A 21,719-nucleotide genomic window follows, 5' to 3' on the forward strand; every position below is an offset into this window, starting at 1 on the left:
TTAAATTCAACTAGGGTAAAGGACCCTAAGACAACGGCTTAAGGAAGCTTTTTTCATTACTTCAATAGAATTGCCTTCCACGTTGTTTTAAAACTGATGTTTAGTAATTGAACTATATTTCTAATATTGTTTTATGAAACTGTGAAGGAAATAGATCAATCCAATACGTACTTTTTAGTCAATTTATGATTTATTTTCCTCATTCAAGTTCCTTTATTGTCGTACCAGGTTCCTAATTCCGTCGTACAAGGAGACCGAAGTTGTCTCAATTTATTCCACCCTCTTCAGAAATACATTTAAAATTTTGCGGTTGCGGTTCATGCAATTGGCATTAGCTTACATCGAACGGATCAACCGCACAGGATAACAGCAGAAGTTCTTTCAAGTAACCAGTCGCAATAAGCCATGAAACTAGGATAGCTTTATTGTAAACTGGTCTACCATTGCTTGGCTAATGCATCTGTAGGCAGCAAAATATTATACCTCCTATTCAATTATACCGAAATTGTCTCAAACTATTCCTCCCTCATGAGGTATAGATTTGAAATTTTGCGGTTGCGGTTCATGCAAATGCTATTATTTACTTCGCACGGATCAACCGTGCAGGATAACGGCAAAGTTCGAATGAGTTCTAAGTCGCAATAAAATGGTCTTGCCAAGAAATCTCAAGGTAGCGTTATTGTAGCTAGGTACCATTGCTTGGCTAAGGCAATTGCAGGCAGCACAATATTAGACCTTACAAATTGAATCCACCCTGCAAATGTGTTTTCTACCAACACACTCTCCAACGGACAGGGCTGCCATGATCCAGGATTTGTCTGTAAGATAAAATTTCATAACATTTATACAGACATTTAACACAAATTACAATGCACAAATTTACACAGAAACTACCCATATTTAAAGAACATCAACATTTTTAATAGAACTATTTGTTTTTCTACGTAATGAGACTGAATAGTAAGACATTTGAGGAGAGGCAGAATCACATTTGCGTTTTGTCAACATGTGTATTCTTATGCATGTGGGAACCCTGGCGAAGGATATCGAAACAAAGCAACGCGTGTAATGCGCATTAGACTGGTTCAGCTCATCTATTCGAGTTTTTTTTACGAGCGATCAAACTTTTCGACTTTTTCATTCAAACTGTAATATGTCAAAAATGACAAAACATCTTTTGTTGAAAATTCACTGAGAATTTATAAAATATGAAGAAAACATGAGTCAAGTTTTAAAACTTATATGTTAGGAATCAGCATAAAAAAGGGGTTCGATTTTGTTTTATTTTGAACGACTTTATGTACAAAAAATCATATCCTCCGATTTTTGTTTATCCAAACTTGTATTGAGATCCAAACCAGAGACTCGTGAACTCTTATTTCAAAGTTTAAATTATTCATTCATCTAAATTCTCTTGTCATTTTGAACTTCAACGGGAGTTTTTAGCATCGATTTTCCATGCATCGTCAAAATTCAATAGAAATCGAGGTTATCGGTCCAGGAATTGATTTTTTTTCCCTCGAGTAGTTATTGATTCCCATTTAGAGAATTTCTGAAAACTGGAGAAGTTTAAGTTTTAGTTTTCAAGGATCTCTCAGTGAACATTCTGTAGAACAAAGCGTTTGGTCGTATGTAAGATATTGCAGTTTGAATGAAAGAAGTTGGAAAAGTCTAATTTTCATATAGTTGATGTATCTTATGTTTCAAATACTTGAGAGAGGTTTAGTGTCATCAGATAATCGAAACAAAAATAATCAAATCTTAACATATAAAATTATGAAGAAACAATGTCATTGGAGTTGAACGTTAGAAATGTGTAAAGTTGGAGATATTTTTGCATGCACTCAAACGTCTATTAAATTATGCGCGGTACTGGTAGTAAATAATTTGTAAAACACCAACCACTAAAAGCTAAAAAAGCCATCAATTCTATGTTCATTTAAAACCATGCATTATAAGCAATGCTGAATACATTCAAGTAATTTATTAATATAAAAAGACTTTTTGCACTTATCTCCCAGCGCATCTAGTTCTAGCTTCAAAATTACTTTATTGTGTTGTGATTACTAAGAAATCAATTATGTTCATTCTCGATGAGTCCGACTGTGGTCAGCAAAAAATAGTAAAAATGAACCGGTCTAATTCCAATTCTTGCAAAACGGTTTCCTATTCCTGTCGCAAAATTACGACGAATTATGGGGCCCGAGCGATTTGATTTCAATCGAAAATTGACAAATTTATATAGTTCAGATCAGTTTGAAATTATTTTTCTAATTTTATTTCAACACTTTTCTGTTGAATTTGATGATTTTGATTGTTATATGCATTAACAGGAAGCGTTAAAACAAAGAAACACGTTGAGGGGATCACTAAGTTCGTCTTTCAATATGGCGGGGTGTGCCAATAATTATTTTCACTTCGAGATTTCAAAATCAAATATCTTTAAAAATTAAAAGTGACAAATTTATGATAGAAAATAAATTCCCAGGCGTAAGTTTATCATGTGAAGTAGTCTATTAAAGTGGAAAGTGATTTTTCTGGTCTAAAACATGCATTCATGAATTAAGACGAATAAGAGGGATACGACGGAGGAGGGTACACCTACCCTATGAAATGAAAAGTTGCAATTGCTTTTTGATAAACACAAATTAATTTCAACATTGCTGTTGGAACGTTCGAAAATGTATAAATATAAAATTTATAAACACCTCATTGAAATTCCTTTTGTTCCATTTTTACATATTATGTTGTTTTTTACTCGCATCATTGGGATGTTCGAAGAAACAAAATAGCAGGTTAGATGGTGACATGGTGCGGTATCTGACTGGTACAATTTCTAGACGGCATTTCCGGTAAAGAAGTTGCTTCGAAAAGATGTTGTACTAAAAAGCTTTTGGCAAAGTTTGCTTCACCGTCTTTTATCAAGGCAAGCCGATGTGCAACATTCAGAAGCAAACGCTCCTGTCAGAATGTTTAACCTAAAATAACAAGAAGAAAATAAATATTTTAAATTCCTAATTTACAAAGAAATTATCGTATCGTGTCGTGATTCCAAAATAATTTTGGTTCAAAAGGACATGTGTTACAAGTGGTTGAAACTGGAGCTTTAATTCAGTCAACAATGTCGTCATTGGTTTTGTGCTGCTAGTTATCCGGATCTGTTCATCGCAGTGCATTAGATTATTTTGTGTAGATTGACTTTTTCGTTCATTCTCTACTTCTACCTCTGCTTTGTGCACCTATCTCCTTTGTGCTTCGATACATTGCCAGTTATATTACAATAATAATTTCGTTACATTGCAATTTTACCGACAGGTACACGCATTTTACAGCGTTACAGCTGGAGTCTAATGTTCCTAGATAGAAGTTCGGTCTTCTTCTGGCGGTTATGTTCTGCAAAATGGTGTTAAACCATACTCAATTTTTGATGGAGCTTTCTTTTCTTCAGGAAAAAGTTGTTAGAGGCTAAGTTTTCTTTAGACTGGTCGTTCAGGATGGTTGTTACATTACTGCAGTCAATCGGTGGCCATAGAATTACTAGTATCGGAACATGCTGGACTTGCACTGTGGAACCAGCTTTTTGAGTGGTGGCGCCGTGACGGTGATTTTGTTGCAATACTTAACCATAACTCCGCGAAAAATGGGAGATGTTTTTGTACGCAGGGTATCACAAAACATTGCTGAAAAACACAAAACATTGCAAATAACGAAACCCCATTTGCAATTTCAAAACCAATGATTATACTTACATTGTCTCGATTCCTCTGGAGATAATCGCAGAACAGCTTCGGTTCCGAGGACTGAAGCACCTCACCGTTGAGATGAATTTTGGCATTCAACGCTGTCAATCCACTACTTATTTTTTAGTCGATTGGACGCTTCCAACCGGTTGATACAACCTTATATTTCGGTGCCAAAAACGCAACCGTGTTGTGTTATTTCCTTCGCCTTTTCCGAGGCTATTCGGTGCAAAAGCAAGAATACACAAGCAAAAAATGAACTCAATCAAAATGCACAATACAAAGTGAGCCCCGTATCCCCGAAGGTTTATGCCCGGCTAAAGCAACTTACAATGTCTTAGGAACCACACTATGGTAGTGCTTGAACTGAGACAGAATTATTCAGCATTTACAATATCTCATATTGACCAAAGAACCCTTATTCTCTATACAATTAAAATCTACAACTCACACATACAGGACAGTCAGTCGCTTCTTGTTGAAAGATGTTTCCTTCAGGATGCTTGAGCGCGTTCCTCTCGATAGTGCTGCTGCACAAAATTATAAATCCCGCCTTTGGATTTCGATATCGCCTCGGACGATAGGTTTGATTCCCTTTGTTGTTGGTTTTCCAGCTGATTCGCTCTTCCATGCGGATGGTGGGTGATGATGTGACGGCTCTCACTCTCGCTTGCTGCTGTTCAAGTCACTCACCGATGCTCTAAAGCAACCCAGACAGGAAAAATCGCCCGAAATCGGCCCGAATTTTGTCCGTTCATCTGCTCGATCGGTCCGAAATCGTATAAGAAATCGGGCCGAGTTTAGTAGAAAATCGCGCGAAAATGAAACACTTTTTCGGACGACGATAAATTTTTTCAACCAGTTCGAGCAGATCAAATGTCAAAACAAGCGGACCGTTTTCCAACCGAATCTGAACGGTTTTCGAACCGTTTCTGGGCCGATTGCCATCGTCCCTCCGAAATAAAGGACCGATTTCGGACCGAAACCGAACGATTTTTCGAACCGTTTCCGGGCCGATTGCCATGGTGTCCATCCGAAAAAACGGGCCGATTTCGGACCGAAACCGAATGATTTTTCGAACCGTTTCCGGACCGATTGCGATGGCGTACATCCGAAAGAAAGGACCGATTTCGGACCGAAACCGAACGGTTTTTCAAACCGTTTCTGGGCCGATTACCATGGTTGCCATTCATTCAGGTTTTTCGGTTTTGAACAAAAAGCTAGAAATTATTTCATTTGTTTTTCTTTTATTTTTCTGGTTTTTTTTTCTTCTAATTTATACTTTAAATCATAGCTTATATTAAATACAATACAAGCTTATTTTTTCAGCGATTCGTCTGTTTTCAGGTGTTGATAAAGTCTTTGGGATGACAACCACATCATGCGAAACCATCTTCGAGGACCAATGTTGTGAGGAGATGGCTTGAGGGTTGTTCGAGTTTACCTAATTCGAAGCTCATTCGTCATCAACAGAAGGTGACATGAAAAGAAATACTAAAAAGAAAAAGAAAAAAAGGAAAAGAAAAATATGATATTAGTTAATATCATCTATCAATATACAATAAGAAGCCTAGCCCAAACTAATAATAAATCTAGCTTAAATAGCTTGATTGATATTGTCTACTCATCTGTTAGGGAAGAATGACCCTGGCAGTTTAACTTCCTTGATAAAAAAAAAGTCTACTCATCAACAGAACATAAAATGCACAGACCTCATTCATCTATTTAATGTGATTAAATCTGTATTTCAGCTATATTATACGAAATTATAACTTTCTTCGAGAAATAAGAAAGGATAATTATAACTCATTGTCTATAACCTCACAATTACAATGGAAAGATAGCTTCCTCTAAAAAAACTTATCTAATTGAATCTCACACAAACTACACAGATAGGTAGGTACATATACGTTAAATCATGCACATAAATGAGAGATAAATGAAGCGAAAAAGTCCTGTTATTTTCATAATTTGACACGTAGTACTTACATTTCCAACTCATTCATTACCAATTTCAAACACCTTGAAAAACAATAATCGTAGACTGTCGAACTTAGCTGGGCCCAAATATTTCCGCTTACTTGACCATCATCAATCCGGACACCGCCTTTAATCACGTTGTAAATGAGATGAAAAAACTAGTTGAATTTCTTGAAATCCGTGCCGTATAAGATGTCAGCCAATTCTTCGACAGTTTGTCGTATAGATTCCGGTTCGTTCTAACTTCTCCGTTTATTTAAAAAAAAAACTTTGCATAGAGAATACTACTTAGCCCTGCTTTAGGCTTCGACAGCCAAACAACTGGATCCGAACACTATATATATATATCGATGGAATTTAAAATATTGTATAGAATATTAATCTGAAAATAAAAAAAAAATCAGAATTACAATTACAAAAATGGTTAAAATTACATTCAAAACTCTTTTAAGGCCTAAGTATAATTTGATCATTTGATCATGATTCTAAAAACTAGATATTTTAAGGTATAATAATAATTATATCTCACATTTAGGAATAAAAATCACTTGGATGCTTATCAATAGGTATGTAAACTCCACGATTCAGACCATTCGAAAAAAAAAATTGAAATAGGATCTCGAAGAAAATTTTCGGCAAGTAATCAATAACAAATCTCTTGTCTAAAATTATTAAACATATTCAAGAAGACGTATGTGTCTTTTTCCTTTTTGTAGCTTTCGACACGGCACAGACCATAGTGGTCCATAAAGCCTAGAAAGCCGATGCATTTAAATTTGTAATTTATTAACTTAATAACAGTTAATTACAGTGACACTGTTTAATACAAACTATTAACCATAAAAAAAAAAACGCGTGGTGCTCAATTTATTCTCTCAAAACATTTTTTAACTTCCATTAAAAAATAATAATTTTTTTTCATCAGGAGTAAAATAAAATATTTACAAATAAAAAATCTATTCTGAATTACTTAAGACCTTTTGAAAAAAAGAATTAATTACGCTGGTTAGTAAAATGCTTAAAATCTCAAGAAAAAATGAGATCCATGGTTTGACCGTGTTAATATTTGACAGCATAGAATTACACGCTCCTAATTTCAAACTTAAATTTACCGTACATGGACCAAAACATAGTACCATTCCATTAACTATATATTGAGTATATATTTCAACGAAGTTCGATCTGCAACCTGAAAATTAATGCTTTTTTGGCGAGAGGAAAAACTGGATCGTCCTTATGAACTAAAAATTGAGATTTCTCTGCTCGTTCGTTTTACATTTTCAAGTTTTTAACATCCATTTGTTGAACTCAAAGCTTTAAAGACCTAGATGGTTCATTTCAGAAAGCTCTTTCAGAACTGGAACATCGTAGTTGAGTGCCCGTTATTGTCATCATTCAATGGTGTGTGGTTTAGAATGCCTTGAACTTCTGGATGTTGTATTCTTTAGGAAACGTATGTCAAGCTTTTCCAAAACCCTGTAAATGCAAAATATTCTTTATTAGAACAGCAACATGTGGTTCTGAAAATACGTAATCTTTCCTTCATTCCCTGAAAATAACCAGACCTCGAATTGAAAATAATCTCGGTTGCCGAACTGTATTTTGAGTAGTTTCGAACGAAGACATAAACAAATTTCAAATTTTAGCCCGGCTAAACATAGTTTTGAGTATTCCTGTTTTAAGAATGCTCAGCTGAACTCAAAATTGAGGACTGCAGCCACTAAACTGCTGGTTTGAACTTGTTTGAACCAAAACTACTTAAATTAGGGATTGAAATTGGAGCGTGTAGAGATTATTTTGTTAAAAGTGAAAATATCACATATTCGGCAATCGGCAGATATTTATTAAATTCAAACTACAAAAACTGCCACAATGTAGTTTATAAACTACATAATTTATAAATCATGTTTTCAAAATAAGGTCCCACATCCTAAAATGGTATATCACGCGAAACAAGTTTCGTTTGAATACAAGGTAGGTAATTATTTTGTTTTATAACTTGTGGTTTCATTTAAAAAAAATGAAAATCAAAAATTTAAAAAAAAAATTGATTTATACAATCGACACATAATCGAAGGCGGGAAAAGTGCGATGTTTGTAACAAAGTTTTGAGTTTTAAATATTTTTTAACTTTCAATCGAATGAATAGATTTTATTTCGAAGTTCTTGAAAAATAGATTATGAGAATTCAGAATTCTAATATCATGTAGAGTTAAATTTAGGTCTTAATTCCAAACAAAATAATTTTCAGTTCACTGAAGGACAGAATAAAAAGAATTTTAATACCTAATAATCTTATTTTTTCAAACTTACTGTTTTATGAATTGGATGTCCATGAAAACCAAATTTCCTAGTTTCAGCTGCAATTGTGCACCAAACTTCCAGGTTTGAATCGTTCGCTATCCCGTACCTTTCCTCTTGAATTACCATCGGTAGAATTGTTTTTTTTTCCAAACATTAGACACTGGAATATAAAATGAATTTATAATGTGTTCGTAAACGATTTTAAGTTACTCCAAGAATTAATTACCTTTAAAATTTAAACATAAAAACGCTTCCTCAACGATCCCAACACTTCTGTTAGCTCAATTCTCAGAACGAATATTCAGCCTGATTTATGCTTGTTTATTTCAGGGGTTTAAGGAATTTTTTTTTCTGGAAATATTGGAATACGAGCACTGATAATTGAAATACGTTTCCATCCTAAGGAATGGAATGTTAGATAAACATTTTTTTTTATTAACGTTCACAAAACTTTGAGTTATTTAAAAAAAATATATTGCTTTGAAACTTGTATGTATCGCTACGCTGTAGGCGATTCACAAATGCTGTGAAATTAGGATTAAGTTAAATTTAATTCTTGACCAAATACATATAGGTGTTGTACGATTTAAAATTAGATAATTTTAAAAAAATATTTAAAAAAAATGAAGTCTCAGCGGTTCTGTCACGATTAATTTGAATTTTTTTTTGGTTTGTAGAATTCAAGCAATCAGACATTTTCGAAATTTGAATCTAGTTTTGATCCACAAGAATCAAAACTTAAATCTTGAAAATGATCAGTTCAATAAGCAAATAGTAAAGAATTGTGAAAACAGTACTCACCTTGCTTTCCCCTTTGAAGTATCACACCGTAACTGATTAAAAGTAATCCAAGTTAAGCCTCCACTTCTGAGCCGAGATCCGGATCCGGGTACGATGTCCGGGATGAAATTCCACCAGAGCCCATACCGTGTGTACATTTCCTTGGAAGCTTTGTTTGCAATGGGTCGATGTTTTCTATAATTCGTTAGAAAATAATATAAATAATACTTGATTATTTACAATTCAATCAATCAAACATTTTCGAAAATTGAATCTAGAGTGAATCCACAAGAATTAAAATTTAAATCTTGAAAAAGATCAGTTTAATAAGAAAATAGTAAATAATTGTGACAACGCTACTTACCTTGCTTTTCACTATGAAGTACCACGGCAAAAACTAATTATAAGTGATCTTAAAGTGAAGCCACCACCTCTGAGCGTGTCTGGGATCCGGATCCGGATCATAATACGATGTCCAGGATGACATTCCACCAGCGCCCGTACCGTGTTGACATTTCCTTGGAAGCTTTGTTCGCATGGTCCGATATTTTCTATGGTGACGATAATGGATTAGAAAATTATATAAACAAAACTTGATTATTTATGGCGTGTTCGTAAATTGTTTTTTTTTTTTATCGAAGCGATTTTTTATCGATGCTGGCGTTCGTAAATTATAAACAATCGTATGCAAAACATTGGAAAGTGATTTGACATCACCCAAACCAATCAATTTACGAACACGCCATTGGAATTCAATCAATCTAAACATACCTTACATATTATTAAATTATCGCCGGACAATGGCCTTCTTCTATACGGCGCTCAAAGCATTTCTGAACAGGAACAACGGAAAAAGCAGAAACCAAACTGCGACCAAATTCCACAACACATTTCACAACAATAACGCACCAAAACAAAACACGCACCCGGATTGCTGCGATTGAAAACTGCTCGTGTTTCGTTTTGCTCATCGCAGCACTGCGAAAAATATCGTCTGTTTTCGAGCAATCGAGCAGACGGATAGAAATCGAGCCGAAAACCGATCGAATTCTAGCCGCTAGAATTCGAGCGCCGCCATGTCTGTTTTGCAATCGGCCCGATTGAGCGAACGTTCCTGACAGGGAACATATTCGTTTCTGCCGACGCTATGAGCCGGGTACTCACTCTCAGCTGCCGAAATTAATTTATCCGTTTCCGTGGTTTGTTGCTCTCTTCTCATGCAGGGTCGAGCTCCTCTTCATGCACATAGCCGAAACTCCTATTCTCTTCTTATACTGCGTCGAATACTGGCATGCATGTAGTAATTGACGCTTTCCTTGTGTGGGACCGAACCACTCTTCATGCAGATGCAAGCACCGATTCTCTTCTTATGCTGCGTCGAATACTAGCGTGATCGCGCTCTTCACCGTGTTGCCACACTTTCGACACTGAACCATTGTATCATGCAATTTCACCTCCAGCAAGCCACTTATGTTTCTTCCCACTATCATGCAATGTAGATTTCCTCCGTTCACGCTTATGACGATCGTAACGATGCACGTAAGGGATGATCAACACCTTCGATTCCCGGGTGCATGCGCTCTTGTGGCACGTTTCGCTGTTGCGAGTCCTACAATCGGTGGCGGTGGATTGAGATTCCAACATAAGGCCCTGCAAAATCATGAGATATAGTAGAAACGTATTCTGGCAGTAATCTTTTGAATCACCTACTTCTGGTGAAGGCCTTGTGTTGTAGTTGTCGATGTGCAGGCGCTTTTAATTTTGCAGTGTCGTGAACGTACGCTGATATCTGCCAATGAATCATTTATGTGGTGAGCCGTATACTTTGTTGCGAACATGTACCTACCATGCGGTTATGCTGGCGAGCTATACAGGTGTTTACAGGTTCATTTAACCCAATGCATGCAAGGATGGGTTATTCTATTCGTGCATTGCTGCTTCGGTTAGCAGTGTGCTCGATGATCCTGTGGAATTAAGCGCTATCAATTACTTTTCTTGAATTATGGACTTTTACTAACCAGGTGTGGTTCCAGGGTGGTAGTATTTGTCTTCACAATTCCAGGATCTTTCAATTGCGCATGCTATAAATACTCATACATAAGTTAAGGGATATCATCGCTTAACCGAATCATCTACCTTTTAAGGTCCACTGGGTTTCTTCCGGGTGCAAAGCATGCGTTTTGCGGAACCAACTCCTGTCTCGATCCAAGGCACTTATTCTTAACAACGAACCTGCACGAATGATCTTTATCGTTTCTCCGGAAACATTTTTTTTGACGTTCTTGCATTGCTCAGTGGTGAATATAGTTTTGCAAGAAAATGCGATCCCATATTTATTTTTCAAGATGTTTTAGCCTGTTCTGTGTTGCGTTACGCGGTGAGAGAGATATTTAGTGGTATGAATAAGGTTTAGCAATTGCTTCGGTAGCTTTTACTTAGCTCGAAATCAATCAAAGCAAAAGTCCAAAGCATTTGCTTAGTTTGGTATGAATAAACATTTGCTTAGCGGATGTGTACTAAAGTCTTAGAACATAGCTTTTGCTTCGAAAAATAGAGCTATCCAACCAGCAGAATCTGAAGTTTTCTAAAGTTAAATGAAAGAAGACGATCAGAAAATTGAAAAGTACGGCTAAAGTAGCCTTGAAGTCGACGAAGCGGGTGGTGCGTGTAAGAACGACCGGATTTTTTTGTTAATGCGTGCTCGTATGTTGATGTTTAAAGAAAAATGAATACATATTCGAATACAGTCAAACAACAAATGGCCTAACTTTAACATTTATCATAGCTCTCCCACACGTATTCGGATCGGGATAATCCGATGTATAAAAAATAGGCAATAGGCGCGCATCTTAATTTAATTTTTTTTTTAAATCTTAGAATTATAAAAAAAATCATATAAATATGGAAGTCTGAATTATGTTTTAAATTATTACAATTTTCTTCCAACTTCAAGCCGATTGGGACTTCTTCCACTATAGCCGGAATTTTTAATTTAGAATATTTACTGATTGATTTGTTTAGTTTCATCTTAGACGAATCATTTCATACAACGACAGGAATATGAAAAAAAAAGCTGGATTATCACTCCGACTTTTCTTTATCCATGTTGAAAATGCGTTTTTGAATTGTATTGAAGTGTAATATTGCTAATTTAATAAATTCATGACATTGCTAAAGAATTTTTTGTTGGAAAAGTCTGCTACCGAGCATGCTTAGAAAATAAAGCAATTGCTATGAGATTTGTCGAGCAATTGCTTCAGATTTGAGCTTTATTCATACCAAACTAGCTTGTTCTAAAAGTAAAAGCTCCTGACTGAGAAAACAGCTGTCAAAAAAAACTTTATTCATAACAACCGAAGCAATTGCTTTAAGCGACTGCTCGACTGCTCGATTCAGTTTAGCAAAAGCAATTACTAAGTTTTTTTCATACCACCCATTTATTGGCATTTCAATGTTTTTTGTTTTTTGCTACAGTATGTTGCGGTCGCATTGTAACACAACCTTCCATCGATGAAAAAGAAATTTTTGTGAAGCGAAGACATGAGCTTCACAAAAATTTCGTAGAATTTGATTACGTCAACATTTTACACTTAACAGATAAACAGAACGACAGATCCAATTTTATCCATTCTGTTCAGTGCAAATGACAAAGGCTTTCTTACGAGAACTTAAGGAAGATTTGCGCACACTAACTTTAGTGACAGATATGCAAATGCTACCACAATTAATTTGTTTAATTGTGTGAGATGAATTAGATACGATGTTGCTTATTCACTAACTATTCATTCATTTGAATGTTTGCTTTTTTGGATCTTGTACAGGTTACAACACTGGTGAGCTTATGATAGAGATGGGTTTGGTCTAAGAACTATTTCATTTTGTTGCGCTTTGGTTGCTATTATTTATGTGCTTTTTATATTGATTGAGATTGGTATTCTATTGCTTTATGTGTATGTGGTATGGTTTGTTGAGGCGTATGGCGTAAGCTTTTGTTAGTCAATGGAGTCATTTTCTAGGTGCATTTTTTATCTAACTGGTAGGAGTTCTAGAGGCGATTTTTGAGTTTTTTTATTACTGCTTATAGATTAATCTGATTTTATGTCCTTGACATGGTAAACACCCCGATTAGAGGTTTTAACATCTTCTAATAGATAGCTGTTTTGACCTTTTGATTTTTAACGTATGCAGGGATGAACTTGGGACAAAGTTTTTTAGTTCTTTGATCTGCTGCGGATGGCTGTACGAAAGACCTTCGCCATACAAGATCGCCCTCTGAAAATTGTCGGGTCCTAGTGCGCAGGTCGTAACGGTTTTTGCTTTTCTCATGCGCTGCCTTGATTCGGTCGATTATAAATTTATGAATTGATTTGGTCACAGCTTGACGTACCTCCAGGGCTTTTGATGAATCTGGATCAACATTGAGGGAGGATTGAGGGTACTGGTCAGTGAATAGGATATGATGCCTGCCGTAGTTGGCAAAGAATGGGCTGCAACAGGGCTTCATGCTTTGCTGTATTGATGGCGAGAACAATCTGTTGAAGGTTTTCGTCCCAATTTCGCTGATCATCGTCAACGAGGGATCTGATACAAGTCACCAAGGTCCGGTTCGATCGTTCCGCAGGGTTGCACATCGGTGTGTAGAATGCAGTCTTCATTTGTTGTATGTCGTATCTTCGTAACAGGGAGAGATAGATTTGTGACGTAAACTGTGGTCCATTGTCGGAGATGATGAGTCTGGGCGTGGAGAATTTTAAAAATACGTATTTTTCAAGAAAGATGCACATTTGGCCGGCATTCGCCTGCTTGAAAGGTTCAGCGATGAGGAATTTAGTCACCCAGTCAACAATTACTAATAGTACTGAGTTTCCAGCTCTGGATCTTACTATAGGACCTACCCAGTCTATGGATATTAGTTCCCAAGGCTGTTTTGCCGGTTTTACTCCTCCCATGGCGGGTGTTAGAGTTGTAGTTGGTGCTTTACTAGCTTTGCAAATGGTACACTCCTGGAGAAATTTTCGTATGTCTTTTGCCATCTGAGGCCAGTAATAATCAAGTTGGATTTTGTGTAGAGTTCGGTCAAACCCTAAATGCGCTGCTGTTGGTAAGTCATGGTAACGTCGTATGAGGTCTTGGCGTTCTGATTGCGGAACTAATCGTTTCCATCGATGAGAACGCGTTTCTGTTTCATCCACTATCAAGCAGTTTTTGTACAGAATCCCATTAATGATGCGGAAATCTGGATACTTGTCCTCGTGATTTTGAACTTCGTTGAGTAATTTTAGATACCAATCATCGTAATCCTTTCCACCATCTTTAGAAAGCGCGCTGACCATACCAATCCTGCTGAGGCAATCAGGGACTACGTTCGCCGATCCTTTTCGGTACTTTATATCGAATGAAAACGCGTTGAGGCGTAGAATCCAACGCGCCATCAGAGGTGTTGGGTTCTTCATGGTTTTAAGATATTGTAGGCTCGAGTGATCGCAAAATACGGTAAAATGGCTACCTTCCACGTAACCGCGGAATTTCTCAATGGCTCTTATAACGGCGAGGCACTCGCGTTGTGTCACGGAATATTTGCGCTCGGATGATGAGAGTTTTTGTGACATGTAGCTAATGACTTTCTCATTGCCATCGTACTCTTGTGACAAGACCGCTCCCACAGCGATGTCACTGGCATCACATGAGATTGTGAATGGACGAGTGTAGTCTGGAGTTGCTAGAACTGGTGCTGTGCAAAGATGTAGTTTCAATTCCTGGAAGGCCTTTTCGCAGTTCGGTGTCCAGCAGAATTTTATTTTTGACCTCGTTAATTCTGTGAGAGGAGCCGCAGTTTGTGAAAAATCCTTAATAAATCTCCGGTACCACCCGCACATGCCGAGAAATCTCTGTACCTCCTTTTTTGTGGAAGGTGTCGGAAAATCACTAATGACCGCAGTTTTTTCCTTATCTGTGTTCCAACCGTTTTCATCTAGGATATATCCGAGATACTTGATAGATCGCCTGCAGAATATTGACTTATCAGGGTTAATAGTGAGGCCAGCAGCTCTTAATCTGTATGCCACCTCCTCAAGGACTACACACAAAACTTTCGAGGCCGGAATTTAGCAAAATTTTGCTCAAATTTGACCAGCTAAAAAGTTAGCAATGAAATTAGCAAATTTTTTTAACTAAAATTTTAGCAAAATAGCAAAAAGTGTCCTGACTGAATGTTTACTAATTTTATAGTAAAAAAGAAAATGTTTGCTAAAATTTCAGCAAAAAAAATTCTCCCCAATAATTACTAGAATTTTAGTAAATTTAATATTTTAAATTACCCGTTGTCCTTCCACATAAAATTGGTTTGGGATTATCTATTCAGAAATGAAAATAATATCTTTTAGATTTACTTTCATTTTATTTCACACGTTACACAACTTTCACAACCGACGTGGAGAGCAGGGACAAAACGGTGGCCGATCTACAGCAACGCAGAGTGAAGACATCCGGCCGAAAGGTTGCATTATTTTCCACCTCCTGCTGATGTTTTTTGCAACATAATAACAGGTTCATGAATACTGTGGGAATTGTTCTATGAATTGAGGCTCGCGTTCTCCGAAATCTGAAAATCGATACAAAAAAAAATTAATCATCTTGGATCGATGAAAAATCCACATTTTAGACCAATATTTTGGCCTCTATTTTAGGTGGGTTATATTGATAAGATTCAAATGGGATTAAGGGTGTATACTGTTTACCGGAAAACCATTTATCGGACTGCTATTTACCGGAAATTCATTAACCGGAATGAACCATTCAATGGACTGCAATTTACCGGAATAAACGATTTACCGAACTGACTTTGGCCCTTGACTTAAAGACTACTTTAAAGGAAACATGCGTTTGTGGAAATCCGTATTGTGAATTTTCAACTCAAAGAATCGTTTAGCATTAACAAATCTCAATAGATAATGTTTACACACTCTAAAGGTATGAGCCGTTTCAAATAAAGAATTTACAAAAAAAAAAAAATGTTTGCACTCATACCTGAGGGCTCTGAGGGCCTGACTATATATTAAGATGTTGTTATATAAAAAATAAACTATCCAAACTTACCCTTTTTTCCTTGACTCTAAAGTTGAAGCTGCTTTAATTCATGTTGGGAAGATAATAGCATGATGATGATTGTGTTGAATCCTCCAAGGCCTCTAACGCTTTTTACCAGCTGCTATCAGCGCTTCGGCCTCTAACGTTGACCTTATCCACGTTCACTCCCAAACCCATGTTGAAGGTCAAGGTTTGCGTTACAAAAGTGTTTTTCTGCTGGAACAAATCGTCATCTATCGTCTATTTGGCTTGCTCAACCTAAAATGTTAACAACAATAAAGTAACGTATCCTACATTTATAAAGTGATGCAAAACTTTTCTTATCACCACTTTTTGAACAACGATAACCGGACTTACTCTGATTGTCTTGGGGCAGACCACGGTGTACAATATACTTATACCGTGGGGGCAGACCATGATCTGGGCGTAGGCAACAATTCGCGTCAAAGGAGCCCACGCTTTTTGACACCCTCGCGGGAAGCCAAACAAACCTTGTCAAACAAACGAAATTCTGGATTAATTTTTTTCCAGAAGCAGAACGACAACGATTCCCTTTTTATGGTAACCGCACAGAGAAGTAACCGTTCTTTTGCGATTCCGTTTCCGTCTATTGTTGGCTCATAGCTGCGACAACAATGGTAGTATTTGCCAGCGGAATCACAAGGGCCATAGATCCGGTTGTAGCCAGTCCACACCTCTAGTTTGAAGCTGCTCAACCTTCCACATGCTGTCGGCTGCCGTTGTTGCTAGCTTATTGTGCGATATAGGATTTGGATACAAGGTGGATTAGATATATATCGGGTATAGCTACGAGGACGCAGCCACTATGCAAGCTATCATACATGCTATCTCACTCACGGCCAACTATAGGTGCCGTTGAAAGCATCAAATGCATCGCGCGGCATTGTACATTGGACCATGATGGAGTACACTTGTGTTTGTGTCAGGTGAGCATGTGAAGCCAGCTGTGGACCATCGGGCGATTCTTGGATGCGGTACTCGGAACACTCACAATGGCGATCCTTCCAGGTTCTGGCCATGATGGCCAGAGATTCCGGAATCGCCCGGTGGTTCGCAATCAACGAAAATATGAGTGAAATAAAACATATTGCGCCGAACAGTGAGAAAACTATGTGAGTGAAAAAAAATCAAAATGGTGTTCCCAGATTTCGGGTTTAGAAGTTTTCTGCTTCCAAGGCTGATTTCATTTTAGATGAAAATCAATGTTACCTATAGAAGTTGAGTGATTTTATAGAAGGTGAGTTTTTCGGGATTCTATAGAATTGTTGTTTGGTGATACGAGGATGATGAGAGGTGCATGGAGGTTTTGCGGCTCAACAAAACTTGCGAGAACGAGGTGGCAAGTTGATGCTACCTTTCTGCGGCTTAGCACAGCACGCAAATACGAGATGGTCGGTGACATTTGCTTTATTGCGGCTTTGCACAGCTTGCTGAAACGAGATGATAAATGATGTTGACCTATTGCGGCTTGGCACAGCTCGCTACGAACACGGTGGCAACTGATATTGCCTTTTGCGGCTTCGCACAGCTTGCAGGAATGATAGAGAGATCGATGTTTTTTTACTATTGCGGCTTGGCACAGCTTGCTAGAGCGAGATGGTAGATGTTTGCTCACTTGTTGCGGCTTAGCACAGCTTGCAAGAATGCGATGGCAACTAATATTGCCTTATCCGGCAGATTGCGGCTTTGCACAGCTTGCAAGAATTAAAGAAAAAGTGATGTTTTCCTGTTGCGGCTTAGCACAGCTCGCTTGAATGAAACGGCAACTGATTTCGGCTTGTTGCGACTTGGAGCAGCTTGCAAATGGAATGCAGCTTCTTTTAATTTCTATCCTGCGGCTTAACATAGTTTCCAATGGATCGAAACATACACCTACATAGATGCCGGTTTCGATGATTGTTTGTTTGAACATTTATTGACTAAAACGATTTCTTGCAGCTTGGCTTAAATGACAGGTTTTGTCAATGTAGTTTTTACACAGCTTTTTTCTATATAGAGCTGTCGTTGATAAGTGAAATGTGCATTTTATTCATGATTTAGTTGATGATTCTCTGAGAGTTGAGTTTTAAAGAATGATGTCCGCTTGACTTTACTGGCTGACAAAAAAAGGAAATGAGAAAAATAGGAAAGTAATATGGACTGTAATCTGATTGTGGGCACCTGGATGGATAAGAAACTTATTGGTTGAACGATGAGATCTTGAAAACAGTTGAATCCAATGAACTGATAACTGCAATGACATATCAAAGTTCTAGAAGAACCAGTGAATGGATTGGATCATTTGGTTAGCTTCTACGAGAAAGGATAAATACAAGTCAATGAAAACATACAACGAAGATAAGACTACCAACATGGATTGCGGCGGTAGATGTGGCTTCTGTCCATTGGTTTAGAAATCTCGATTTGAAATTCGTTAAGTTATAGCCCTATCTTGCTCGAAGAGTGCATCGGCTTAAGGACTTTGAGAATCTTGGGAAATGAAGTGAACGATGGAATGGACTTGATTGGGAAAGCAATTGATGAGTTAGCCGTAAGAGAGCAGGTTTTCTGTGAATAAATCACTTGAAAAATTATATAGAATCGTCAGTGACATCATAGCTATAAATGATACGTGAGACGGAATCTATCGTGATCGAAATGTGTGTTCAATGGAAGTTAGTCGAAACAGGTTGAAATAGGTCGAAACAAGTAGGAATGGATTTTGACAGTTGATAATCTGTCTCTTTCCAATTGACTTCGACCGATTTCGACCAGGTCGTCCGTTGAACATACGTTCACCAATACTAATGCGTGTTTTGTGCGTTGTACACACGAATTTCCAGACAGACCGTTTTCATTCAAAAATTTTTGGAACCTGCGAAACGATTACATTTATGCATGCTTTTCTAAAATTCAATTTGGTTTAAAATTTCTTTCAAAATTCATTAAATGAGCAAAAGTCATCAAATAGAAAACTTCTATAACTTTTTTTCGCAGAACGCAAAATTATTTGAAGTATTAACGTATTAAGGAAAGTTTGATAATTGATTCAAAACTTTTATTCTAGAATGTCACGTTTTTGTTTTCAATTTTTGTCAAAAAGCGTTAAATTATTTTTCAAACTATGTTCTTATTCAGTTACACTTCTTAAATAAAACCCATTCAAATGACGAGCTAGTGTTTTTGTATGTCTTATTTAGAGTTTCAATTAAAACAAAAGGTTAATTGAATTGCAATTTAAAATTTACAATTTAACATATTTTCAATTATAATGTCGTCAAATAAAATAAGGTTGATTAAAGTGTTAATTCAACACTTATTATTAAACACCTTTTAAGGTCAAGTAATATTCCGGAACTCTACGAAAATTTTACTTGGAAAAAATCTCCATGGGGGGCGGGTTCGCACGGCTTTGGTTGGTACCTAAAAAGTTCAAAAGTATCTCCCGCAAGCACCACATCAAACCGTTTGATTGCGGTGCCAGCATGCAGAGATCATGTATGAAAAATTAATTGCTGGAAGCACAGCGACAATCCCGACCCGAAACACACAGGACCGACCGCCGACTGAATCCAAACATCCAGAGCACGAAAGTGAAATGGCGAAAACGAAACAAAAACATGCTCTCTGTCTAACACACACGCTGCATGTGTGTTAGTGTGGTAGAAATGAATCCTGCTTTCGAGCTGGATCGGTTTCGACTAGTTTCGATCGATTTCAACTTGCTCCGTTGAACAACGACCAGATCTGTTTCGACCAAAACATCAGCCGATTGAACAACGACCACTTAACAGAAACTAGTCGAAACCAATCGCTACTAACGATTGAACGCAGCTGAAATCGACTGGGAATATGATTAAGTACACTGGAGTAAGCGAGAACAAAAACACCTTACTGCCTTTTCTATCTCCGTTTCTAAAATTAGAATGAAAAAGAGAAATGTTGGTTATTATAAACTGAATAACTATTCAGGACAATTTAACTACTTGCCGTCCGAACTTTTAAACCATAATAATTTCTTATTGACTCTCATGGCAGCGGCAGCGAATGTCTTCAAAGTGAACCCGCGATATTGTGTGTCAAACTCGCAGCAGGAAAGTAATAACCGTGATTAAAGGTCCACAAGTCAGGCCAACTTTAAATTGATGAAGATACGGTAATGAAACTCCAACTCAAAAGGATGTAGCAACGTCTTAGAAAGCCGAGCAAATATCAGTTACCAAAAATGCTCAGATAGCCTGTTTTATACAGATTATTTATGGGAAAGTGAAACAGAGATATACAATTCGGCGCAGATATATACTTGCACGTTGTTAAATCGACAATCACGATTTGCGATGGACCGTCTATTATTCACTGCATATCAATGTGTAAAAGTGAGATAACAACAGCTTCTTCTCGTCCCGCACACTAATCTGCAGTCATTCTTATGGGACTGTCCGTTAGACTGAGCAGCATGTTTAACACGTTCGTCGCCCAAAAAAAATCTCAGAGCATGAAAGTAAAGCGAGAGAGCTACAGATTTACAACGCGTGGCAGAACTGAGCGGCAACCTTGCTTAAGAGAGCCGTCACCCATATATGGGTGACGTGGCGACGAACGTGTTAAACTTTTAGCAGGCCCAACATGAATAGTCATCAGCTAACTCAAAGTGGTATTAAATTGACACGGAAAAAAAATCACCCTCAAAATTCAAATAAATGGATAAAAGGTTATCAGAATTGATTTTTAAAATTAAACTATTTTGTTCGTTTAAAGTTCACACTAGTAGTGAGCTAGTAGTAAAAATAAGACGAATATTGAAATCTTACATCAATTCTGTTTTGTTTATATACAGACGTATGATTAAAAATATTTTGTATTTGTGTATGATCGAAGTAGTGTTTAGCAAGCGAAATTTGAGATAGTGGCTTATGTGTTTAATTTCAATAAAGTTTTGATGTTCACCAATGTAACCAAACAAATATAGGATGATTTTTTTTATTTTTGAAGAAACACAAAACTTTGCAGAGCTCGTTCTAGAAAATTGTTTTAATCCGTTGAAACTTTGATTTGTGAATCCCCCATCCTTGCGATGCACTCGTAATTAGAATTTGAACAAATGCTTAGGGATTCTCCGATCGATCATTGAACATAAACTAATATAGGGAGTTTTCAAAATAGGAAAAATGAAACAATGGCAAAAGCGAAAGTATAAAATTTCGTATCCTTTGTTCATGAAATTGAAAATGATTCAAGTATAATTTTGAGGACTAATATGGGGATTTATCTTATTTATTATCTTCGCTTTTTTTTCAAAAGCCGTCCCTTTTTATTCATCCTCGGCAACGACGTTGTAGTATTATTTTCGTTCTTTTCTTTTTCCCGGAGAAGGAGGGGGATGTGCGATATAGGATTTGGATACAAGGTGGATTAGATATATATCGGGTATAGCTACGAGGACGCAGCCACTATGCAAGCTATCATACATGCTATCTCACTCACGGCCAACTATAGGTGCCGTTGAAAGCATCAAATGCATCGCGCGGCATTGTACATTGGACCATGATGGAGTACACTTGTGTTTGTGTCAGGTGAGCATGTGAAGCCAGCTGTGGACCATCGGGCGATTCTTGGATGCGGTACTCGGAACACTCACACTTATCACCTGGGGGTGTGTTCCCGGGGGAAGGAGCGGCACTTTTCTTTTTCGGCTGAAATAAAAAGTTTCGTTTCAAGAGCATTTTAATTTTAATCAGTTTAAAAAACACTTACCTAAAAAATTGCCAGAATATTTAATTTTGGTTTAATTTTGCGGTAACAAAAACAAACAAACGACCGACTGAATAA

General features: G+C 37.1%; 1 protein-coding gene and 1 long non-coding RNA gene across 3 annotated transcripts in view; one reads left to right on the plus strand and one right to left on the minus strand.

Moving 5' to 3' along the window:
- Positions 1-21,719, plus strand: part of LOC129752303 (beta-galactosidase) — a 277,208-nt gene that overhangs the window by 144,210 nt on the left and 111,279 nt on the right. The window contains exon 1 of one of the 2 annotated variants that reach the window (XM_055748100.1): positions 7,564-7,694. The exons of the other annotated variant lie outside the window; for it this stretch is intronic. Within the exon in view, the coding sequence (XP_055604075.1) occupies positions 7,656-7,694 (39 nt within the window). The 5' untranslated portion in view covers positions 7,564-7,655. Of the gene's footprint in view, positions 1-7,563; positions 7,695-21,719 lie in introns of those variants that run through there. 2 annotated transcript variants of the gene reach the window in all.
- Positions 3,995-9,154, minus strand: LOC129752420 (uncharacterized). Its single transcript, XR_008738870.1, has 4 exons — positions 8,826-9,154; positions 8,251-8,375; positions 8,034-8,184; positions 3,995-6,102 (listed from the first exon to the last, which is right to left on the minus strand). It is a non-coding gene; the product is annotated as an uncharacterized LOC129752420 (long non-coding RNA).

The sequence above is a fragment of the Uranotaenia lowii genome, chromosome 1, assembly GCF_029784155.1.
Source record: "Uranotaenia lowii strain MFRU-FL chromosome 1, ASM2978415v1, whole genome shotgun sequence".
NCBI classification, from domain to species: domain Eukaryota; kingdom Metazoa; phylum Arthropoda; class Insecta; order Diptera; family Culicidae; genus Uranotaenia; species Uranotaenia lowii.